The 22,772-nt window shown below is 50.0% G+C and overlaps 8 protein-coding genes across 8 annotated transcripts; 5 read left to right on the top strand and 3 right to left on the bottom strand.

Moving 5' to 3' along the window:
- Positions 1-453: 453 nt before the first annotated feature.
- N7519_007055 (uncharacterized protein) lies at positions 454-1,540 on the bottom strand (the record flags this gene model as incomplete). The annotated part of the gene is made up of 8 exons (XM_057293831.1): positions 454-874; positions 959-968; positions 1,029-1,057; positions 1,106-1,128; positions 1,183-1,262; positions 1,326-1,352; positions 1,429-1,460; positions 1,530-1,540. The coding sequence occupies 8 exons, from the start codon at positions 1,538-1,540 to the stop codon at positions 454-456; spliced, it is 633 nt and encodes a 210-aa protein (XP_057148642.1).
- Positions 1,541-2,981: 1,441 nt separating this feature from the next.
- yop1 (putative membrane biogenesis protein (Yop1)) lies at positions 2,982-4,036 on the top strand. Its single transcript, XM_057293830.1, has 6 exons — positions 2,982-3,061; positions 3,243-3,449; positions 3,520-3,528; positions 3,672-3,735; positions 3,788-3,845; positions 3,899-4,036. The coding sequence occupies exons 1-6, from the start codon at positions 3,008-3,010 to the stop codon at positions 4,020-4,022; spliced, it is 516 nt and encodes a 171-aa protein (XP_057148641.1). The 5' UTR covers positions 2,982-3,007; the 3' UTR covers positions 4,023-4,036.
- Positions 4,037-4,880: 844 nt separating this feature from the next.
- Positions 4,881-5,688, bottom strand: N7519_007053 (uncharacterized protein; the record flags this gene model as incomplete). Its single annotated transcript, XM_057293829.1, has 2 exons — positions 4,881-5,343; positions 5,411-5,688. The coding sequence occupies 2 exons, from the start codon at positions 5,686-5,688 to the stop codon at positions 4,881-4,883; spliced, it is 741 nt and encodes a 246-aa protein (XP_057148640.1).
- Positions 5,689-6,275: 587 nt separating this feature from the next.
- Positions 6,276-7,071, bottom strand: N7519_007052 (autophagy-related protein 101). The gene is made up of 3 exons (XM_057293828.1): positions 6,940-7,071; positions 6,531-6,881; positions 6,276-6,482 (listed from the first exon to the last, which is right to left on the bottom strand). The coding sequence occupies exons 1-3, from the start codon at positions 7,025-7,027 to the stop codon at positions 6,295-6,297; spliced, it is 627 nt and encodes a 208-aa protein (XP_057148639.1). The 5' UTR covers positions 7,028-7,071; the 3' UTR covers positions 6,276-6,294.
- A 653-nt stretch (positions 7,072-7,724) lies between these two features.
- N7519_007051 (peroxisomal biogenesis factor 3) lies at positions 7,725-9,606 on the top strand (the record flags this gene model as incomplete). Its single annotated transcript, XM_057293827.1, has 4 exons — positions 7,725-7,882; positions 8,002-8,142; positions 8,202-8,353; positions 8,408-9,606. 4 exons carry the CDS (start codon positions 7,725-7,727, stop codon positions 9,604-9,606), a joined length of 1,650 nt encoding a protein of 549 aa, XP_057148638.1.
- Positions 9,607-12,430: 2,824 nt separating this feature from the next.
- On the top strand, positions 12,431-13,515 carry N7519_007050 (uncharacterized protein; the record flags this gene model as incomplete). The annotated part of the gene is made up of 2 exons (XM_057293826.1): positions 12,431-13,172; positions 13,193-13,515. The coding sequence occupies 2 exons, from the start codon at positions 12,431-12,433 to the stop codon at positions 13,513-13,515; spliced, it is 1,065 nt and encodes a 354-aa protein (XP_057148637.1).
- Positions 13,516-14,573: 1,058 nt separating this feature from the next.
- On the top strand, positions 14,574-16,631 carry N7519_007049 (putative chromatin assembly factor 1 subunit A; the record flags this gene model as incomplete). Its single annotated transcript, XM_057293825.1, is given in 4 exon segments — positions 14,574-14,789; positions 14,807-15,292; positions 15,349-16,475; positions 16,532-16,631. 4 exon segments carry the CDS (start codon positions 14,574-14,576, stop codon positions 16,629-16,631), a joined length of 1,929 nt encoding a protein of 642 aa, XP_057148636.1.
- Positions 16,632-17,450: 819 nt separating this feature from the next.
- On the top strand, positions 17,451-22,385 carry N7519_007048 (uncharacterized protein; the record flags this gene model as incomplete). Its single annotated transcript, XM_057293824.1, has 5 exons — positions 17,451-17,502; positions 17,620-18,983; positions 19,049-19,158; positions 19,218-22,036; positions 22,093-22,385. The coding sequence occupies 5 exons, from the start codon at positions 17,451-17,453 to the stop codon at positions 22,383-22,385; spliced, it is 4,638 nt and encodes a 1,545-aa protein (XP_057148635.1).
- Positions 22,386-22,772: the final 387 nt, after the last annotated feature.

The raw sequence follows: 22,772 nt of genomic DNA, 5'->3' as shown, positions 1-22,772 counted from the left end.
GAAATGGTCGGGATCGCACATCATATCCTGTACTATAATTCAATGCCTTTCTGTCTCGATGGCGAAGGGGTCAACCACATGCCCAACAAGTGATCTAGCGTAACATGACCAAAAGAAAAGAAAGCACTTTTTTTATCCATCTCGTGAAAGTAACCTTTTTAGAGTCCAGATCAACCAAACCTCAAATATGTCAAATATGAAAAGAAAAAGAGGATGACACCAATTGTGCACAGCCTAAAGAAAAGAAAAGATACAAATCTGTAGCAGCGAAGCATGGTTCTATAGGAGAGGCACAGAAATATCGGCAACATATAGAAAGAACATCAGTCATACATGACATGTCAAGATGCATAGCAGCGTCGGGTGGGGGCATATGTCGCAGAGGGTCGTATCGCATGAAAATGAAACAAGACAAGGGCCCTCAGTCACAGAGGGGTCCCTCGAACTGTTGAATCAAAGGATGACACACGGCCCGCGGCGTCTCGGCCGGCGATTGTCTCTCTTGCGGTCATGGCGGTTCGGGCCCTCGCGCTTGCGGTTGGGATCGCTGCTGGACCTTGAGCCCTCGGAGTCTTTGCGGATGATCTGGCGACACAGATCGACGAAGACTTCGTTGACGTTTGCGCGGCGGCGGGCAGAGGTCTCGTAGTATGGGGCGTTACCCCATTTCTGGGATAGACCGAAGGCACGAGCACGTGGTACGGCGCGGTCTTCCTCCAAGTCAGATTTGTTGCCCACGATCACGATGGGGACGTTTTCGTCGTCTTTGATTCGGATGATTTGTTCGCGGAGCTCGGAGAGTTCGTTTAGGGAGGACATGCTAGTGATGGAGAAGACGAGGAGGAACCCTTGACCTTGTTTCATGTAGAGCTCTCTGGAGGGAGTGCTGTTAGTACGGTGTGCTTTTCCCTGGTTGGTCCGCGGAATCAATCGTGGGTGGGTGGATGGCTAGATTTACCTCATGGCCGCTTGTGGATTGTTAGCTTTGATCTCTCACGGGTAGATGTGCTGATTTGGGGGTGACTTACTGAATTGTTCTGTTCCTGCGGTGTCAAGACTTCGAAAATTTAGCATCATGCCATATCCGAACCACCGAGTTACTCACATCTCCAGTATACATTGTCGACCCTATCAAGATTGGTTAACGGCCGAGCAATTTCCAGCGCATTGTAGACAACTTACGTCTACCTCGATCTGTTTCCGGTATGAATCCTCGATCGTGGGGTCGTAGCTTTCGATCCAAACATTTTGCACGAATTGGGCTGGAAGATAATTGTTGATCAGCTTGGGAACTCAGGGCAGAGCTGGGAAGACGTGGAACAAACCTGTCAGGCAACTTTTTCCAACACCTCCTATTACCGCGTCGCATGGGAATGCCTGTGGTCAGCCTGTGACCTATGGAAATATCTCAGGAGGAAATGTTCCTACCAGCACCCAAAACAACAATATGGTATTCGCGTCTAAGCAGGGCGCAGACAAACAATTAGAATTGTCTCCGTGGGGTATTCGAGGAGTATCCATGGACTCACTGTGGCCGCATTGAGAAAAGTGTGTATCGATGTAGTTTAGTGATGCGGAATGGAAATCGAAATAGCTCTCGAGGACCAAAGGTGGATCCCACATGGTGGTGTAGATGACGATCTCAAATCGTAGAACAGTTGGCTGTGATAAATTGACGCATAAACCACGTTGAATGCTTTCAATTGTATTGTGTAGCTCCCTCGGGGATGGAAGAGCTTAGAAGGGCGGTACGCGGGTGCGGTTACATGGCCCGCCTTTTCGAGCACGGGATATGGAGATTCGAGGGATTCGAAGGATTCGAGGGTCCACTGAGGAGTATCAACACAAATAAAGTAATGCGTAGATATTTAGACGTTGCTGCATGGGGGGGTTTGTTTTAGGGGGAGAAAGTCTGATAACGGGGTGTTAGGCTAATTGCCTCTCTCTGTTTAGCCCTTCGACCCAATCACATCATATGCCGAGATCGTCTCTGGCGGTCAGGCACTAACTGTAAGTGTATTCTGTCCTCTCGGCAATGTTTGAATCTTTTTTTGGTCTTTTCTGGGGTTTTTAATCTTTTCTTTGCCGGTTTCAATTGCCATCCCTGTGAATACGAGTCACGTGACTATCATGTGGAGGGTGAAGCACAATCCCGAGGTCATTTGTGTTTCAAGAGGCTCAGCAACTATCAGTTTTTTAAATTCAGATTGATACCTCATGTACGAGACAAAGAGTGTGGGATTAATGCCATGTTCCATAATTGGTCAATGTTTATAGGCGGGGACCTCGGGAGAAGGAGAAGGATGCATCATATAGGCTCGAACAGACCAACTGCTGCAGGGGGAGGCCCACAAAGGAACCTTGGAACTCTCCCCGGTTTCATGATGTAAGGGAAGAAAATATTCGAAACGGGAGGCAACCAGGCTGGGTACATATGTATGTATTTATCTATAGAGCAAACGGCGCTCGATGATTTCGGGAAAAGCCGCGTACGTCATGTGTGGGATGTATGACTATCTCGGGGGATTTGTGGAGAGGAAACTGGCTTCTGATACAATCAACTTGATTCATATGTTCCATTTGAGATCTGTTTCAAGATACATTAATACATCGATACATTAGTACATTAACCCTAGCACTTCTGAAGCTTAAACCTCGCTACATTTTAAGGCCATCAATATGTTTGCCTTAGCCCCTCAGTTAACACTCCAGTAGACAGTATTTTTTTTTAAGATGTAAGCGACCATATCTGCATGATCTTCTGGGCTAGATCTCCTGATACATAACACTACTGATATACTCTCATATACTCAAACCAATAAGAAATTACCAGATGCAGCTTCACATGGCAGGGACGGATACGTCATGCACATCACGTGATACACACAGGCTAGCCTCTGTCTTCTTGCCGCCAGCTTGACCGGTTGCATTCTCACCATCCCTCGCTCCATTGTCATCCTATTAGCTCTTTGACTTGTTCTCCCACAAATACCCTTTATAAGCAAAAATGGCCTCTTTCCAGGAGCGTGCCCAGCACTCCATTTCTCAGCTTGACAAGGAGGTACGTTTCCAGCCATTGTTGTGTGTTTCGCTGGCGCCTCAGGTCTAGCCCTCGCCTTGTGCCTGCAGTGTTCCTCAGCGCCAGCCACCACAGCAGGAGCGACTACAATCCCATTATCTGATAGTTACTTCACTGTGCTATCTATTGCTATGATTTCGAGCTGACATCCGTCATTTTGTAGCTCTCCAAGTACCCTGTCCTTGCCAACCTTGAGCGTCAGACCAATGTCCCCAAGGTCTATGTCATCCTCGGCCTTGTCGGAATCTACTTCTTCCTTGTCTTCTTTAACATTGCTGGCGAGTTCCTCGTCAACTTTGCCGGTTTCCTGATCCCCGGTTACTACTCCCTTCAGGCGCTTTTCACCTCAAGCACTCACGACGATACTCAGGTAAGATTTTTTTGGGAAACTTTTTCCTTTCCAAGCACAAATTGCTAACTTTGTCTTTCTTAACTAATAGTGGCTCACGGTATGTTCATATGATTCTATTAGCTTGTTGTCGCAATCATGCGGATGTATGAAATCACCGCCAGTTGGGGATTATCATACACCATCCACGTGACATCTTTTCCGCTCGCATGCGATCAGTAATTCTAACATATGACCTGATAGTACTGGGTTGTCTTCGCTTTCCTGACTGTCATTGAGAGCGCCATCAGTGCTGCTTACTGGTTCCGTACGTGCCCACAAGACGCCAATTTTCCTACTATTTTGCTAACTGATCGCAGCCTTCTACTACATCTTCAAGTTCGTCCTGATCATGTGGATGGCTCTTCCCCAGACCAGGTATGTTACTATCTCATGACCAAGTTGAGACCGGTAGCTGACTTCTTTCGCAGCGGTGCCCAAGTTGTCTTCCACTCCTTCCTCCAGCCCGTGGTTGGCCGTTTCTTCTCCTCCAACGGTACCTCCTCCAACCTCCGCGCCCAGGCCGAGGCTGCGAGCAAGCCCCACTCCACCTAAAGGGTGTAGTTTCACCTCTCAACTGAGAATCGCATCGACAATATAAGCTCCGCGGAACCTGCTTGCGCGCGGGTCGTGGATCCGATTCTCTGTGCCAGGCGGGGCCCTAAGCACGAAGTGAAGTAGTTGGCTCAAAGCTTCGTTGCCATGATTAAATAGGAGCAGTGCAATAGCTGGAACATGAAATAGAGAGGACCCGAGAAATGTTGCGGCGGGTCCGGGGTTGGATATCCGAATGAGAATGTTTTATTTGGTTCTTGCCATTTTGTCATACTCAAGGGGACTAGTTGTTTAGTTCGTACATTGCGAATGTGGATGCAGTTATTTTCAGATGTTCGAGATCTACGTCATCTACATGTATCTTCGGGGTTGCGCTATGCACCATCGAGCTGCGTCCCCACAGAAGCCACATGACTTGGGTCAAGCCATTTGACGATCCCGAGGTGTATCGTTCAAGCTCTTATTCGCTTTCGAAGGAGCTGCTGTAAAACTTGAACAAGCCGCGCACCTCAGCATGGATGACAACGTGGTCACCATCCCCGGACCGGATTCGCATCTAGAATGAAGACTGAATAACATCGTGCTCAATAATAGAGAAGTCAACAACAAACGGGCTAGTAGGCCTGAGATGTGCAGTCAGTAAAGACGCCGTTTCCATCCTCTCATTACGATTATCAGTCACAATCGTCTTGGCCTCTATCGTTTTAGCATGCTGTGCTTACTTGATATGAGCAAGGAAAAATGCAACGACACAGTCAACTAATATTGATGTCCAGTTCCTAAGAATCCCTTCCGAAATAGACAGTCTAAAGCCAACTGCATCGTACGCTGTATACCGACAACAAACGCTAACCAGTGCTAGCAAAGATACCCTCCACCACCCTTGTCCGACGAAGATTCCAAGCCTTCTTGTAAGTTGCGGAGCTCTTCAGCAAGCAACTTAGGATCATCACACTTGCGGGCCGTGTCAAAATCAAACAAAATGGCTTTCTCATCACGAATCAGGAAGTTGAACCGATTCACATCACCATGCCTAATCCCCAAAGCATGTAACCGAGCGAGAGTCTGCTGGCAAATATCAAGATCCTGAGGCCCAGCATGCCGTGCATTGGCAATACGCTCCATCACGAAACCAATGACCCGACCATCTTCAGTGAGATGTCCCAGGAACCGGGGACCAATGTCATAGCCCTCAATCAACCGGTATGCAGCAGTCTCGCCCTCCATGTATCGAATTTCCCAATCAAAGCGAGCAAACTTGACGACAACAAGTTCCTCAAACTGGGGACATTTGACTTCGTAAACACCCGTTCGAAGTCTCCTGCTCTCTCCCAAGATCCATGTAATCAATAAAGGTGTTGTGCCATGTATTCTTGACTCCAGGAAACGAGGTTCGAGCGGCGCGTGCAAAGTATGGCTTGCCGGTTTCTGGGTGTTTGGCCACTAGCCCATCGTTCCAATTTCCTGTAGGAAGATCGGGGAGAATCGTGGCTAGAGATGGGCCGAAGCACATATCATCTGTGCTCCAGATCCCTTGGGCAATGGTGATATACCTGACTGACCCGTTGATCAGGAGTCGGAAATAACTCTCGTCGTCATTGTCGGCTTCTGCTTGGAGCAATGTGATGTCTCTTTGGGTTTGCATCGGGTTGGTGGCACACTGCATGGAGGGGCAGTTGTATTTGCGGCTAAATATTGGGTGTTGGGATCAGATGAAATATTATTGGCCCAGAGATATATTTTGCTTACACCCTGCAGGCTTTTATGCAGGGCGCAGCTCCCACGGAAGGCACTACTTCATGACAATTACCATGGTGGTCTGGTTGAAGAGACATTGCATGCCGATATCACACGTTGCTGCTCTATGCTATCTCGTTAGGGCTCAACAGATGGGACAGGATATTCGTATCGATTTTCGTAATTGAGTTAAAAAAAGAGAACCATATGTACTTACGCCGCAATGCAAAAAGGAACAGCCCAACCCTCTCAGGAATCCGAGAAATAAACAAACACCTAAGCCCTGAACTCCGTACGGCCATCGCTTGCAAGTCCAAGCACAGCACACAAGGGTTCCCTAGACTTATAGTAATAGCCCTTTTTATAATATGTGAAAATCTCGTAAATCGTATCGGGATCGATCGCCCGATGCCATGTTCTACTGAAGGAAATAAAAGCAACGTGTCCGGTTGGTTGAACAATAATCGGAGTGGGAACGTACCAGACTGGACGATTCCGAGGTGTACCGTCCAAGTCCTTAGTCAAACCGCATAGCTCAGTAGAGCCCCATGCGATTTCCCCAGCCATCAGCGCGAGGGTTAACGACAATCCGATAGGGGAACGGGTTGGAATCGCTAGTGGTGATGGGCGGGATATGGTCTTTATCCCGGTTGACAACGCTCAAGATTTTCAGAGCTGCCTTTTGCAACATATTCCCCATTGCCTTGCGCACCTTGGCTCGTTCTGTAACCAAATTAGCTCTGGATAAAGGGACCCGCAGATTGTACATACCGGACTCAGTGCGCGGTGTCGCGATCGTCACATCAAGTGTCCAAATCTCCCAGCACACCTCTTCGTCGCCTTTCCCTGTCAGTCCGCCAAACCAGTGGCCCGAGCGACGCCGTTTCTTCTCGTAGAACTCGACTGCGATCCGTCCTCGCACACCCCCGCCGCCACCGACAATTTGGCCATCCTGCCCCGCTGCGGAGGACAGGTGCTGCCGGACCAGAGCCGATACGCGCGATTCAATCAGCGTCTCTAGATCTGCATCATTTATAGCGGGGAGTGTGAAGTCGAGCACGTCAAAGGTGACCGGCCGGATAGAAGGGAAGTAACGGTGGAAGAAGATGAGGTTCAGGACACCTGGCACGAATTATTAGTACGAAATACATGCTTATAATGTCTCCAGCTCACCACTAACCCTTCAGTACATCTCGCACATGGGTGGTATCGGCGAAGATCTCCAGGAAGTACTCCGGAGGGGTTTTGCGGGGCTCCATCCCCGCCATGACGCAGCTCACAACCAGGTCGGTTGGGTGCAGTCTCGGACGGTTCTTGTTGGCAAAGGGGGGGAAGTAGTTCGTAGATACCGAATAGAGGGGGCAGTCAGTAATTAAGTTGTTGCATGGAGCTGGATGGATGTAAGGTGGAGTGATGACTCCCAAGGCTGGCTGATATGGCAAGGGGGGCGGGCCTGTATCGGGCGTAGCCGACTGAAGCTTATCGCTTATCATCGAACTGGGATGGAACCAGTTTGAAAGAGAACATTAGAGAACATTTATAAGAAGTACGGAATATACGGAGTACGCGGAGAGTATAAAGAGCAATGAGAAGAGAACAGGAAAGAAGACTGAAGGGGATTAGCGGGTTGCTGCGGGATGACCATGCCAAATCCGGGGGAGAAAGCTCTAGTGGGACACGGTAATTGCAGGAGGACTTATGGGAATGGGAAAATACATGTATGTTGTAGTCAGGTGTCAATAGCATGTAGTATGCTGTAGGTACTTAAATCCTGTATGGTGCTTTGGTTATAGGCTCGGTTCACTCACATTGCATGACGGCGGGCTCTAGCCGAGGCCTGAAACTGGCGATCAGCGCCCGAAGCCTTTCTTCCCCATCTACTGAACCCATCCATCTCCTGGATCTATCATGATTTGAGATCGATTGTCATTTTAACTTCTTCGGAGAGAAGCACCAAACATAAATATGATCGGTGCGACGAGGCGCTGGTTCCAGCGCAATCGCAAAGGTCTTGCAATCGGGGCTGGGGTGATAGGAGCTGGCTACTTAGCCGGACAATATGTGCTGTCCAAGATCTCCGAGGCACGCGAGCGCATGAGCAGCGATCGGATTGCTCGCGAAAAGTCAGTTCCCCTTGTTTTTTGATGACTCCTATCTCTCCACTAGCAAGCACGCGAGCTTGTAACGCGTGCAACCCTTACCCAGAATACCCCGAACCGGAATCACTAACACATGGCAATAGCCTACGCCGACGATTCGAACAAAACCAAACCGATTGCACATATACAGTCCTCGCCTTGTTGCCGACTGCCGCCGAGAATATCATCGATGCCCTCCCGGTTGAGGAGTTGACCAAGGAGCTTCAGCAGAAGCGAGCGGAGAGGTTGGCTCGGCTCAATGCAGGGGAGGCGCCTGGGTCAGATCTGAGCTCGGTATCCCGAGTCTGCCGGACGATGATCGAAGAAGCCTCTCCAGTTTCCAGAGCGAGGGATATGTGCACGCAAGCCAGGTCGGCGACTCTTCTGTGAACTCGGACGGACAACCTCGGCCCAAACGGAACAAGACGCAGCTGTGGAATGAGGTGAAGATTACCTGTGAGTGTTTATTTTGACAGTGTCTGTGTCAGAGGAGAGGCTAACGTTTTCTAGCGGTCACTCGGTCTTTTACTATGATCTACACTCTCTCCTTGCTCACTATCTTCACACATATTCAACTCAACCTGCTCGGCCGTCGGAACTATCTGTCCAGCGTGATCTCACTTGCTACACCACCTGCCAATGCCTCGACAATCAGACTTGAAGACCACGATGATGAACTCACTCAAACATTGGGCGATGACTTCGAGACCAACCGACGTTACCTCGCCTTCAGTTGGTGGCTGCTTCACCGCGGGTGGAAGGACCTGATGGGAAGAGTGCAAGCCGCCGTAGAGGAAGTATTTGGACCTTTGAATCCGCGTGAGGATATCAGTTTGGCCAAGCTCTCTGAGCTGACCTTGCAAATCCGAAAGAAGGTGGAAGGCAGCACCGAGGACGAGCGACGATCTCAAAAATGGCTTTCATGCCTGCTCCCCCCTGCGGAGGAAGAGGAACACGTCTTACAGGAGTCGGGCGTGGAAGGCGTAGCTGACCCTTCCTCTTCCCAGACAGCATCGAAGCTTCGACACCTCCTAGATGAGACAGCGGATTTGATCGACTCTCCCTCTTTCTCCCTCGTGCTCACACTTCTTAACAACGAGGGATTCTCAACCCTCATTGACCAAAGATGCGCCGCTGACGCCTTCAAGGCGCCCACCTCCGCCCCGGAGGCTCACTTGCAATCCTTCGATTCAGTTGCCACTGTTGTGCCCTTGGCTGCCAACTCCGAGCGCAAGACAAAGCTTGCCAACCTCCTGGCTGTCATGACTCGACAGGCACACGTGATCGGTAATGGCGCCCATCCACCAAATGAATATCTGGTCGCCATGGACCAGAACGTGCGTGAACTTGAAGCCTTCTCTGCCGTGGTCTATAGTTCGAACTTTGACCTCGAGCTTCTTGGTGCCAATAACAAAGCGGTGCCGACTAGGGAGACGGATCTGGTCGATACTGAAGCTGCTTCATCGTCTTTCTCCCAGGTGATAGTTGAGAAGGAAGTTGACGCTGACTTAAAGGAGGAGGAGGAGGAGATCATCGAACCACAATCACGCGGTGTTGTTCCTAGTGCCATGCCCGAGGAATCAGCCTTCAATGAGCCTGGGCCTGAGGCTTTGGCGGACCCGGCCTTTGAAGAGGCCTGGGGCAAGGCCACGGATGATGGGAACGCCTCATCATCTGAAGAAAAGCAGCCAACACAGTTAAGGCAATGAAGAAATCTTCCTTGCTAGCGATTTGTGTGATTCTCTCTATAACCTTACACCCCTGTTTTCTCGCACGTCGCTCTGAATCTGGCTTCTATCTTCACCACATACATTATCTTTGCGATAGAATTGACCTGGGAGTTATGCTAATGATATATGCCAACTCAATTCTTTATTCCTAACGGTCCCTCGTAGATTACTATTAGCATAACACAGCGGTGCATACTTTCTCTACGACGAATCAGGCATAAGTGCGCTATTGTTCGCGAGGACTGCATAATTGTACAATTTTATACCCAAGACCAAAGTAGACTAGCGTGGGTGGAGCGGCGGGGGCCTGATACTTGGGGAGAGTGGCGCTGAAAGACATATAAGGATCATAGGGCTAGATGTGAGATTACGGAGAGATTATGGAGCCTTATTATACACACATCCGCAAATAAAACCTTTGGAAAGCAAAGATATGTGCTGGACATACCCTCTAATACCGCAAGTCTCGGACTACAAGTGATATGCAAATGTTAGACTTGTCTAAAAAAATAGTTCATACTAGTGCCTCGCAACTTGTTTATTATCCCCACTGGGACAATTTCCGTCTTCGGCTTCTGAAGGTTGTGCCTCTTTCTGAATGTCAATGTATCATCAGGCACAGGCACTTTTTCCTTTGTCTCTTTGTACAAACTTGGGTACGCTGAAACACCTTGACGTCACGACTATGATTTTTTCCCACGGCAGCTTTCCTGAGCTCCACCAATGAGCTAATACAGCCCACTTGTGTGGCGCAGTTTCCGTTTTGTTGAAATTTACCGTATTGATCTGAGGCATGAGCTGTTTTACAAGAATTACTAGAATATGTTGACGTAGCGCTTTCAAGGGCGGATTTGCGCCGTATTTAACCGAAGGGGTTATAGAAACGCTTTATGCTTACGCCCTTTCTTCGAAGGGTCATTCTATCGATACAACTCTAGAAGAATTGGAACCAATGAGTACATACATATGTACTGTGGATGGGAGTATTACTACATTCCATGTATATGATAGAAATTCGCTTCCACTGTCTTCATTCGTATACGAGGTATACGAGGTATACCCCGCATGGCGCACAGGTCAATGAAGCCCCCAGGGCCATCGATCAACCCGCTATCATCGGTCTCGGTCCGTATTATATGGTGATACATACTTGAACTATAGAGACTTGGAAACATGCATATGGAAGCTAGCACATCACATAATAAAAGCCAATTGTCCTTATATTCAGCGGTACGTGGCTTACATGCAATTAAATGCCCAGGTAAGCATTTGAGCAATATGACACACGCGGCTGTCCCCACTCAGATGGTCTTTCTGCCTATCAAAGAGGTCTTGAACTTCGATATTCCCTCACCATCGAGGGCCAGGTCTGGTCGCAGATACTAGGTGTTCTAGAACGCTGGCCAGAATCCCATTGTCTCTACCGGGGATGGCATGTGCAGGAGTCGAGCCAGGTCCATCTTCATAGGTTAGTAAATCCAACGAGGTAGGCGTGGAAGTGAGAAAGCATGAAAGTAATTGCCACTAGGCGTCTAGTTGGACCACTTTGGACCAATATTATGCACTTCTCGCCGCACGAGTAGCAACAGATTACCACCAACTTGAAGCCGCTTGCGGTCTCCGACGCTAGCTGCCATGCTATGATTTCCGAGTCCTCGCCTAACCCGAAAGCTATACTCCGTGAGAAATGGCGCGCATGTACGGAGTAATGGAGACAACGATCTACCTGGCTCAGACACCGAAGCATGGGATAAGACGTGGGCACTGTGGACTGGCATTGTCCATAGCGTAGTGCGTTGTGGTTACGGGCGGCTGGATGGTGGAGCCATTTGATGGCTGTAGCCCCCTGCTGTGTGGTATACGTCGGCTGGTCTGTAGATCCACGATTTGTGCCATCCTATTTAACATTTCCGTACCAAAGCCGTTATCCTCATTGACAATAACCAAGGATTTCGTTAATATGATGTCGCTTGCAAGCATTCACGTGCTCAGCGGGAGGCGACTTCGTAGGGCTGGCATGTCAATGTAGCATCGATCCACAGGAAATACCTATGAGAAATAAATAATGATGACATTTTGACATGGAGAGCTGGAGAGAGACAACAATTTGAAACATTGCCAGTGTGATCTGAACCTTGAAATGTAACCCCTATACCGTAAGTTTCACCCAGCCTCAGGTGTGGCTGAGCAAAGTACTCCACCTGCCAAATTATGTGGGAAAGTACTTCCTCCGCGGTGTTCCGTATTGTCCAATCACCTTGCTCTACCAAGGAACGGCCGGTCAAAGTCCTCAAGTTCCCCCGATCTGCCCTCCCCTTAAGACCTGCCCATCCCGACCATTCCTCTACATTCGACATTTATTGGGCAGGACTGTTGTGTCCTTTTTTGTAACCTCACGCTTGCACTACGGTCACCGGATCGCCGACCGATTGAGTTGCGGGACTTCGTGTGTGCGCTCCTACATCGTCACCCTCGCCTCAAAATTACCCCGAGGATCACCCCGAGGATCAGCCCATTGCACGTCTACAACACAGTGGTGTCGCTGCATATTTAAGGCATCCACTCTGAGCCTTCCGCTTGAGACCTCGCAAAAGGGACTGTGGCGGCTGCATACTGCAGTGGGCGCTGAGGCCGCATTATTTCCCTATCCGTCAGCCGCGCGCATCGGAAACGCCGCCTTCCAGGTCACCAACGCGGACCAGGATCCCATATCCCAAAATAACACTCAGCACGCGAGCAAACAGTACTCTCCTATAACTTCCGCACGTTGGGATTTTAAGGCTGGTGTACCAGTCCGCCCAGCATGACAGACTTTCGAATGCCCCTCCATCAAGGGCCTCCTGCCCGGAAGCCCCTCTCTGGTGCCCAGCACGGGTATGGTGGATATCAGTCCTACGATTCTCCACGACCCCAACTTGCGCCCCATCTAGCGAGCCCACAGACCACGCACAGCCGGACTCGGACGACATCCTCCAGCGTGCTGCCCTACTCAGGTGGCTCTCAGCACTACTACGGCGCTCCTCCTCCACCTCCTGTTCCCCAAATGACGCTTCCTCATCAACCCTCTCGACGCATGTCTAGCACCACTACCTCGACCTCGAGTACCGGCCACCACCCTACAGTACATGCGGGGCAAGGTGTCTCTGACATCCGGCGAACTGCTTCGTCCCGCTCTGCCAACTCTCAGCTTGGATATGTGGCCCTCATGCGGCGGCAGAAAGCTACCGTATGGTGTGACCGGGCACAACCTGAAGACGCTAGAATGCGAGAACAAGCCCTACGGGACAAGAAGAGAGCATACCTTGAAGTTCATGGCGCAGGGTCTGGCCGGGCAGGAACCTTGGCTAGTGGCAAGATCAAGCACGGTCCTAAGGGAGCTATGGAGTTCTCGCCCTCAAACCTAGTGGGCGCCAAGGTCCCCGTGCGACTCAGTGCGAACGAAGTCGGCGATGGGGATGATGACACTCTCAGCAGTGATGGTGGTGCTATTCACAGACGGACCGGCAGCGGTCGCAGCTCTCTGGGAAGTACCCACCGTTACCCAAGTGGATATTCGAGGCCACAGGAACGATGGGCAGTAACAGCACACCCCCGAATGAGAAGACTGATCTCCCAGAAGTGTCGGAAAATACACCCGCGGAGATACATGAAGAGAAAAAGAGTGGACTGCCATCACTCCACAAAGATGATGCCGCGACAACACACAGCAGCGAGCAAGAGCAAGACGACTTTGTTGGTGACATGCAGGCTCCGAATGCCGCCACTACAGCTGCCGAGAAAGCCCAAAGGGCAGCCGAGTTGCGACGACGCGGCAGTGTAGACGAGCGAACTACTACCATGACCAATGTGCGACTTTTCGTCGCAAATCCCGATTCAGACAGCGACTGAGGCCCTTGTTCTCATGCAGGGTCTATCAACTCTTGTTATCCTTCATCTTCATCCTCATATCCCGCCACCTTCTATCTTTCATGATTTCTACGTGATTTCTCTTAACGCCTCGTCAATTGCACATAATACCTATCTCGTTGCAACTCCACACCTGGCCCCATTCGGCAAATCTTGATGGTTTAGACCAATGCGTCCTTTTGCTTTGTCTATATCTTTGCACGTTTGCTGTCTGATTTACTCCTTTTTATTTAAAGCGCCACATCCCTGCTTTTCTCCAGGCATCCTTCTTTCTTGCTGTATATCCTCGATGGCATTGCTGGTCTATATAGACTGGCTCTCTGTGTTGCGTTCGTCTGTTGCGTTCGTCCTTCTGCGGCTGCATACGGGGCCATCCTGGCGTTGGTTATATGGCCTAGCTTGTCTTAATTTAGAGGTTGTACCTAATTTCAACCCAAAGATTATCTCAATTCATCTCGCATTTAGAATAGCTTCCGTGGAGTAGTCCATGGGTTTCTTTGCAGCTTCATTGCTGTTTCATATAGTGCTAGGTAATTGAATTATGACAGTAACAAAAGTACTTGAGTAAATATCAAAGTACGCTCATACCATATTGATCCTGGGAGTCAAAATGATGCCATACTAGTACTCAAGACCCCACGTCCAGGAATGTCCCTTGGGCACCTCCAACCCTGCCGGCTGGAGGCCCGGGGCGCCCGGGGTCATATAGTGATTACATAAGCACACACGTGCTTATCGGTCGCGAGCGCGAAACGATTAACGCGTCCCAGTGTTGGCCCAACTGTTACCACTCTACTCCGTACACGCATTAAACAACGAGGTCAATACTCCGTGATTGAAGACAAATCGTCCAATTAGAGTGACTTCTATCGTTTCTCTCTCCAAGTCGTGCTTTCCCTTAGTTTTCACGACCTAAACCACCTATGAAGTGAAGTTGCGATCTATCACACGACAGCCTGTCCCCATCGCCCCTTCCCTCGCCCACATTCACTCCTCAGACTTCGGGTTCTTGATCAGCTCTTTACAATCTTTCTGGGTCAATGGTGCCCAGCACATCTCTATCGCCGATGCAGTCAGCTCCGTCCTTGCCCGCATCACCTTCATCGGGTCCCCGAAAACGCTCAATTCACGAGATTGATGATGCCCACCTACCCTCACCAAACGGGAAGCGACCATTGACTGAGTTTGCCGGCGAAGACCAAGAAAATTGCGATCCGTCTCTCCCCTCCCAACCTGACGACACTACCTCCCCACCAGTTGAAACCAAAAATAGTTTTCCACCTCCCCCTCGGTTGAGATCGTGATGAGAAGGACACCGCGCAAGCAAAATGAAGCTGATGACGGGGGATCAACATCTCCAGGCACCAATGCCACTTCTAATCCTGATCCCGATGCCCCGGCCCCTAAGAAGCGCAAGGTAGTCTCTGCTGGCACAGATTCCAAGCAAAAAGAAAAGGAAGCCAAAGAGCGCCAGAAGGCCGAGGAGAAAGCGAAAAGGGAGGAAGAGAAGGCGAAGAAAGAAGAGGAGAAAGCCAAGAGAGAAGAAGAGAGACGCATCAAGGCAGAGGAGAAAAAGAAGCGCGACGCTGAACGTGATGAAGAGAAACGGCACAGGGAAGAAGAAAGACGTAAGAAAGAAGCCCAACGTGAGGAGGAGCGGAAGCAGCGCGATGAAAAGAAGAAAGCCAAGGAAGACGAAAAGGCTGCCAGGGAAGAAGAGAAGCGTAAAAAGGACGAGGAGAAGGAGAAGAAAATTCGTGTAAGTGGCATCCACAATCGTCCTAACAGGAAGATGTCCATATACTAACCGAACAGTCCCAAATGAAATTAAACTCCTTCTTCGCGAAACCACCTGTACCTTCGGCTTCCTCGTCAGCAGGACAGACTATCAGCGCTCCCTCGCCGAAGAAGGCATCTACCACCGGCGAGTCCTCTTGCGAAACTCATGGCGTGCAGTCAGAATATGAGCGAGAGTTTCCCGCATTTTTTTTGCAGTCTCATACAAGCGTAGCACCTCCCCATCGGTTCGAGCGTGACTCCGATGCGCTCAAGCATGTACGAGAAACCATCGATACATGCCTACGCAACGAAACTACATTCCAGACGCATCCATTCCGTCCGTCAGAAGTCTTCCAGATAATCCCCTTCCGTCGTGGGCGTCAACCAATCTCAATCAAGGACATACTGCTGCAACTACAAATATCTGACGATTCAACCCAATCTACTCAAAACCAAAGCGCAATACCGACTCTAAAACCACAAGAGCTTCTACGCAAGGTCCCGATGAAATCTCTCAAGTTTGGCGAGGACATCCGCCCTCCCTATCAGGGAACTTATACCCGCCATGTGTCCGAATTATCCATGAGAAGACTTGCGCGGAATCCCTATCACCGAGGGCTGCCGGATACCGATTATGATTATGATTCCGAGGCAGAATGGGAGGAACCCGAGGAAGGTGAAGAGCTGGACTCTGAAGAAGAAGATGAAGGCAGTGATGAGGGCGAAGATGATCTTGAAGGTTTCCTGGATGACGAGGATGATGTCCTTGCCGGGGGCAAACGTCGTCTTATTGTTGGTGATTTAGAGCCTGTCTCTACCGGAATCAAGTGGGCTGGCAATGGAGTCGACCCTGAAATGGAGGCCTATCGGATGGAGACTATATCTGATGCGGTCAAGTTCCCCATCGACCCGTTCTCGACTGCATACTGGGAGAAACCTAAGCCCAAGCCCGTGGATCAAGTACCTGCGAAAGCGCGACCCGTGACAGCCATAGACGGCTTCCTTGTTCCTGCAGTCCCTGGAGCACCGGCGACGGGCAGTGCTTTACCTCCCACATCGAAAGCGAAACGGCCATTCCCGCCAGATCAACTTGCTGATTTCAAGGAAGCAGTTGAAGGCAGTGATCTCAGTAAGATTGGGTTGGTCGAAATCTTGAAGAAACGGTTGGTTCCCACGGTGTCTTCTGTTAGAACATATATGCTAATCCGGATATATCTAGATTCCCCAAGGTGTCCAAGGATACACTCAAAGCCACCCTTGACCAGGTTGCTGCTCGTGTCGGACAAAAAGAAGTTGACAAGAAATGGGTTTGCCGGTGATACCATGATGGAATTTCCCTACACGAGTATCTATGAACGGAGTTTGGGTGTCTAAGCATTTGTAATGCCATCATGAATGATTCACATAATTGTGATCAAGCATATTTGCTTTTTTTTTATCCTTCTTTTATTTAAAAGTCGGGGTATCCCGGGTTAGCTGCATGAAATAAATGCCGGTTGTGCGCGTGTGTCGTAGGACGATGTATAGCCATAACATCCTTGCATATGAGCATATTGCCACTGACAACGCTGACAACTCGATATTTGGATTTTAGACCAAAGTGGCGATTTAATATGTCAGATCCATATATATTATGTTGTACATATATGTAAAATTAGTATAAAAATGCTCTATAACATATAAATACGTAAGAGAGAGAACACGTCTATAAAATCTGAGGGGCGCATGAGGGGCGCATGGACACCTCATTCCTGCACTGCCAACGCATCGTCTTCGTTGTACTCGGTACCTGGTCCTTTTCGCTATTAGCCATATTTCTGACAAGTCTTTTCTACTTGGCTTTTGGCACTTTTGTAGTCTGCAACTGTCCGTTTCGAGTCTTGCTATTCTAATCCTTTTTATATTTGTTTTATACTCCGGGTTTCATTTACTTGGACTCTTTTAAATCTCCCCTCCTTAACCTTTTCCTATTTCCCTTCTCTTCCCCCGCCTTTTTTCTTCCCACACATTCATCCTGGAAGCCAACTGTTCAGCCGATCGAGTGCATCGTCACTCTAAGAACTTAGTTTTCGTTTCAGAATGCGATAGGGATTCGTCGGCTAGGGGGGGGTTTGCGACTGTCTGTCGCTAATCGCAAGATGGTAGAACACCAAGAGGATCATTCTTCGTCCTCTTTGCATTCTACAACCAGTACGTCATAATATTCATTTTTGCGCGTTTTCTCCCTTCTATGGGGATGAGAAAAGAGGGGTGCTCCTATCGTTTATATTCCCCATACGATTGCAGCCCAATCTGACCAGCTCCCAGCCGAGCAAATACCTGCTTTCCCCAAGGTTAATACACCATGTGACTTGTCTGACTCGTCGCATGGGGCGCAAGATCCCGCATCTGTGCCTTTGCCTCCTTCACCTCCGGAATCGCCAGCCATGCGCGCACTTGAATCTTCGAACGTGGGGCCAGGTGAGTTGGGCTCGGGCCGTGCCAGTCCCATGGTAGAGGCCGCTCTTTCCACTGGACACAACGGGCCGACGCCTTCCATAATACCTGTACCAGTGGAAGATGCGCCCCAAGTTTCATTCGAGGATTTTGCCACTCGTTATCATCAGAACCAGCGCAAGCAGGCCCAAAGGAAGCGACTGGAGAAACGCCTGCGTGCCACCAAGGTGTCCATTGGTGTCTCTGCGCGTATGGTTCGTGTCGGGCTGACTGCACAGCGAGGTCTCGTTGAAGCTCTCCGCCATGATGACAAGGCCAGTTTTGTTGCTCTCTACCATACACTACAAGACCTCCAGGAATCATGCTCTTCACCTGCTCCCAGCGATGGCCAGACTGACTCCGTGGACGGGGAGCCATCCTTGGGAACTGACATTGGCCGTTTCCCGGATTTCCTTCATCAGCTGAGCCCCCAGTCCCGGACGGACTTTTTGGAGATTTTGCGGCTGGTCCGCTCTGATCCCCAGTTTTTGGTTGACCGGTTACAAAGCCTGTCTTCGTCCCAATTGGCTGCTTTTACCTCTCCCGCCACGGCTTTGGATACCAATGATCCTGCGTTCCCTTCTACCTCCCGGGCTCGGGCCCAGACTTTCTTAAACAGGAGCCAGACTCAGTCCGCTGCATTCAAGGACCACGCATATGCCTTTGAGAGGACTGACCCACTATCTATACTTCTTTTTAACGTTTTTGCCGCTCCATTGGATCCAGAGACGCCTGAAGCCCGCTTGCGTATGGAAGTGTGGTCGTCTGTCTGCGCTCAACTAATCTCCAACGGAAGTAGTAGATACTATCCTCTTATCGGCCAGATTCTTTCTTCCTGGACCACCGGCAGCACTTGGAAAGCCCGCCCCAAATTTGAACTCTACCTAATGGACATTTTACAAACCGGTGCTTTTCTCCTAGAGCCTATAGCCACACCACCCGGCCTGGATTTTGCCATGGATTCCCTGGACCCCCTGCGAACGGATGTTGCGGAGGAATTCTTTGCTGCTGCCGTTGATGATTTGTTCCGTGTACTTGATGACCCGGACGGCGGCTTTCCTCACGCTGTGCTACAGTTTGCAAAGGCCGTTTTGCGGAAGCTGGATAATCCCGAGACCCGCAGCCGTTTCTTGGAGTTTTTATTCCTCCAGTGGTTCTTTTCAAAGTTCCTCTATCGCGCATTGACGTATCCTGAGGTATATGAGCCTCTGGCCCTTGGTGAACTTGCGAAGCTGACCCCAATCTGCTATTGCTGTGATAGACCCACGGTCTTCTCCTAGACTTCCATATCAGAAAAGATGCTCGCGAGAAATTGTTGAACCAGGTTGGACACCGTGCCTACGCTCAAGTCTTTGCTGTTTTGCGTTCAATGTACGTCATCCTAGGTTGAACTCTGTGCAGATTTTGACACTGTTGCTGATCTTTTCAAGGCATCATTTCTCAATCCCTCGTCCGATAATCAAGGGCCGTGTCGAAAGCATGCTCTCTCGGTTCCATGACACGATGCTGCCGGAGGTATCGGGTGACCCTTCTATTCCCTCATTACAGGCACGACTTCCTCATCGACGAAAGTCTTCAACTTTCCTGATGATGTCTGCTTTGGATGTTCTCACACTCCTAGACACTCTCTTCCAACATACCCCCTCTTCTTTGCATTCCTCACCAGCCTCTGCAGGAGTTCATTCTTGGCCGTCCAGTTCGCCACCATCTGTCAACCTCCGGCCAGACTCACTTACGGATTCTGGATTCGCTCGTTTCAAGCACGACACAAGTCCAAAACCTATGTCACATAATGGCTCCATATTCTCAGTGGAGACTCATTCTATTTTAGCGCCGGAAAATAGCCTGTCTGAAAAGGCCGCTCGCATTCGATTCGAGCTAACTGACTTAGACCATCCCAATGAGCGGTTGAGCTTAGAGCACCCTTCAAACGAGCATTGGACCATCTTCTCAGTTGCAGCAGACGGCCATGGCTTAACTTGGAGCCTCCTTCCTGATAGCAGATATGAAACGTCCAAAGTCCCGATAATTGAAAGTGACGATGATTCGCACTCCACGACGCTAGGACTGGAGGAAAATCATGAAGCGTTGCAGACAGCTATTGTTCGACTTGTCAACGAGAACCGCATTCAAGACGCGGGCGACTATGGGTTCCTTTCACAAAATGCTGCGCAACCAGTCGCCATGTCATTGAAGCAGCGGTTCAACGAAGCGATGTTCTGCTGCCATCATGACTCCGATTTTGTCGGTGCGCACTACTGGTGGAACGCGTCACAGCAGCTCGGGCAACGAGGGACGACTAGCTCATCGAGGAACACGGACGATTCATGGATATTGGGCCCGATGCATGAGAACTATAGTCGTTCACTGATCCAATCGCGAGCTGTCATTGAGCGTTGCGAGAGTGACTTTGTGTCTCTCGATCACAGTTTCCGCCGACTCCAAACTCAAGTCAAGGACCTGACGGCTACCTTTTGCAAGATCCGAGACAAGATGTGGTACATGAACGACGTCAAAAACTCCATCAGATATGAGGAAGCTAAACACGTGGCTATGGCTTTGAAAACGATGATCTACTCGGCCCGACTTTTCAGTCAGTTCCCCGAAGAACAGCGGTCCCGTTACGGAGCAAGGTCTTTGGGTGGCTCCTTGTTCCAGAAGCCTGAAGTGCAAGTTATGAACATGATGAAGGCACCCAGTAGCCAGGGTGGGCCGAATAAGCTGTCTGACGAGCAAGTCGAGCTGACCCAGAAATGGTTGTCGCACAACGGAATCGACAATTTCTGCAAGGGAGAAGAAAGAATCCATCGGTTCTGTTACGAAGTCCGGATGAGCATCAATAAACTAGTGGGTGAAACGATGGCCGAGACACCGGTGTTATGGGCAAGTGAGCTTTTCCAGGGGGAACGCTCAAGGTTCGAGGGTTACGGATCTCGCACATTCCCAGGAATGTCCATGCCTATCACTCCTCGACCTTCAACGACAACAAGCGAGGACACAAATTCTGCTTCTCACTTCTATGGTGCCAATATGCCAATGCCTGATCCTATGTCTCGTCTTTATCAAGATACACCGTCATTAGGTCGCAAGCCCTCTATCCAAAGTATAATGTCCGATAAATCGAGGCCGCAGCGTGACTTTCCTTCAATTGACATGTCTTCTCTTGGAGGTTCACCTGGTCGCGCTGCTTCGACATCTACCGGTGATACCTACAGTACATTCTGGTCCGCACCCCAGCGGCACCCTACGTATGCCACAAGCGCGTCGAGTGTCTACTCACGACCACCATCTATGTTCAGTGAGACGGCAGCTCGTCAGCCCCGTCGTGTTGAACGCAAAACTCAAGGGAAGACGGCGTTCATGGATGGCTTGAGACAGACACTGACTAGTCTGCTTCTGAGCGATTTGGGCTCTCCGGTATGGAGTTGCGGTAGTGAAACTGACGCTTGGTTCACCAATGCGCTGGACCAGAAACGCATTCAGGTGGAAATGCGCCGACGAGCCGCTGTCCAGAAATTCTACGCCGATTATGAAGAGCGCTCCAAGCATCTTGGTCAGCAACGTGGTTCATTGAAAGGTCGCCGGAGCAGGTCTCTGGGCAACCTGCGTGTCTCCCAACACAAAGCTCCTCATGTGGAGGCCTCGTCACAGCTACCGCAAGCAGTCTTGGAACCGGAAGAGCAGTCGCCATTCTCATACAAGACAGTCTTCCACCGGCTGATCGAAGTGTTTTCACGCCATGGAAACCCCTTTGTAAAGCTTAACGCGTTGCGGGACTTGCGTTCATTGGTGGTTGCATCCCTCATTTCGCCACAAGATGCCAATTCCCCTACAACTCTCAGTTCTTCCCCGGGAGAAGGTGACAGGATGCGGAGCAGTCCTCAACTCCATCGGGCCAATCGCCACAGTTTCTCGGAGGTGCGCCCCAACAACCTACCCCAGATGGACCCAATGCTACCTTCCTCTCCTCCCGAGTCAGTCACATGTGGCTCCCGACGATCTGACTACTCCACTCCGTCGGAAGCACAAATCGTAGCAACCTTGCGTGATCTGATTCTAGATGTGAAGCCAAAGACCCTTTTCAGGGACTTGCAGTTTATCTCCGCGTTTGTCCCAGGAGATCAGCTAAACAAGACGGATCGCGGGACAGCATTCCTTCAATTCGGTCTGGCCGCATTAAGCCTCAAAGAAGAGATCTGCCACAGCATGGTCGAGATCGCCGACCGAATCGTCTTCCAGGAACTCTCCCGTCGCCATCCCCCTTCGCCTCGGACTTCCAATCCCGCCCCGGTCATGCTATCCAAGATGCAGCGGGAATGTGGATCATCACTGCTAAAGAGGGCAACCCGGTCGCACAGCGCGAACTTGCCATCCTTTATCTGACTCACCCAGAGCTTCTTCCACGCGTGACTCTCCCTCTGACCCTCCCGCGGGATACCTTCAAGGCGGAGATGATGTATCGACGAGACAAAGACTCTAAATCGGACCCGCAGAGTATGTGTCTGGCGCTGCACTGGATGCAGCTGTCGGCCAGCGGTGGCGATACTCTTGCTCGGAACCGGCTTCGTGAGCGTGAGGAGTTTGACTCCATTGCATGATTGGGTTTCTGATTTTAATGTGCTTTTTCTTTTATCATTCTTTTCTTCGCTGGTTCGATCTTTTTTTTTCCTTTTTTTCCCCTTCTTTTCTTTCCTTTTTTTCCCCTTTCATTTTGACTTTCTTTTCCTTTCTTAACTCTACATCGTGATTATTACGTTGCATATATATCCATATACCCCCGTTCGGGCGATCTAGTTGGGTGTTTTAAGGCATTCGTGGACTACCGTGGACTGTGGGGCTCTTGCCTCGGGTTTCTGTCTGGGCTTGGCTCTGGAACATGACTGGCGTTCTTGAATACATTGAAAGACTGGGCGGTTTGCTGTCTTGATCTTAGTTTAATGATATATTTCCTTTACATATTTTCAAGTATATTCGTCCCTCCATAC

Source organism: Penicillium mononematosum, assembly GCF_028829835.1.
Source record: "Penicillium mononematosum strain IBT 11891 chromosome Unknown utg000003l:1.0-8172316.0:1.0-8177699.0, whole genome shotgun sequence".
NCBI classification, from domain to species: Eukaryota; Fungi; Ascomycota; class Eurotiomycetes; order Eurotiales; family Aspergillaceae; genus Penicillium; species Penicillium mononematosum.
The sequence above is the reverse complement of the archived record's forward strand: the minus strand, read 5'-3'. Positions and strand labels throughout refer to the sequence as shown.

Bases quoted from the DNA above. Each gene is read 5' to 3' on its own strand.
- N7519_007052 (XM_057293828.1), bottom strand. From the start codon at position 7,027: ATGGCGGGGATGGAGCCCCGCAAAACCCCTCCGGAGTACTTCCTGGAG. The intron at 6,882-6,939 runs GTTAGTGGTGAG...AATTCGTGCCAG, and splicing joins TGTGCGAGATGTACTGAAGG to GTGTCCTGAACCTCATCTTC. The intron at 6,483-6,530 runs GTATGTACAATC...ATTTGGTTACAG, and splicing joins GACACCGCGCACTGAGTCCG to AACGAGCCAAGGTGCGCAAG.
- yop1 (XM_057293830.1), top strand. From the start codon at position 3,008: ATGGCCTCTTTCCAGGAGCGTGCCCAGCACTCCATTTCTCAGCTTGAC. The intron at 3,062-3,242 runs GTACGTTTCCAG...GTCATTTTGTAG, and splicing joins TTTCTCAGCTTGACAAGGAG to CTCTCCAAGTACCCTGTCCT. The intron at 3,736-3,787 runs GTACGTGCCCAC...AACTGATCGCAG, and splicing joins CAGTGCTGCTTACTGGTTCC to CCTTCTACTACATCTTCAAG.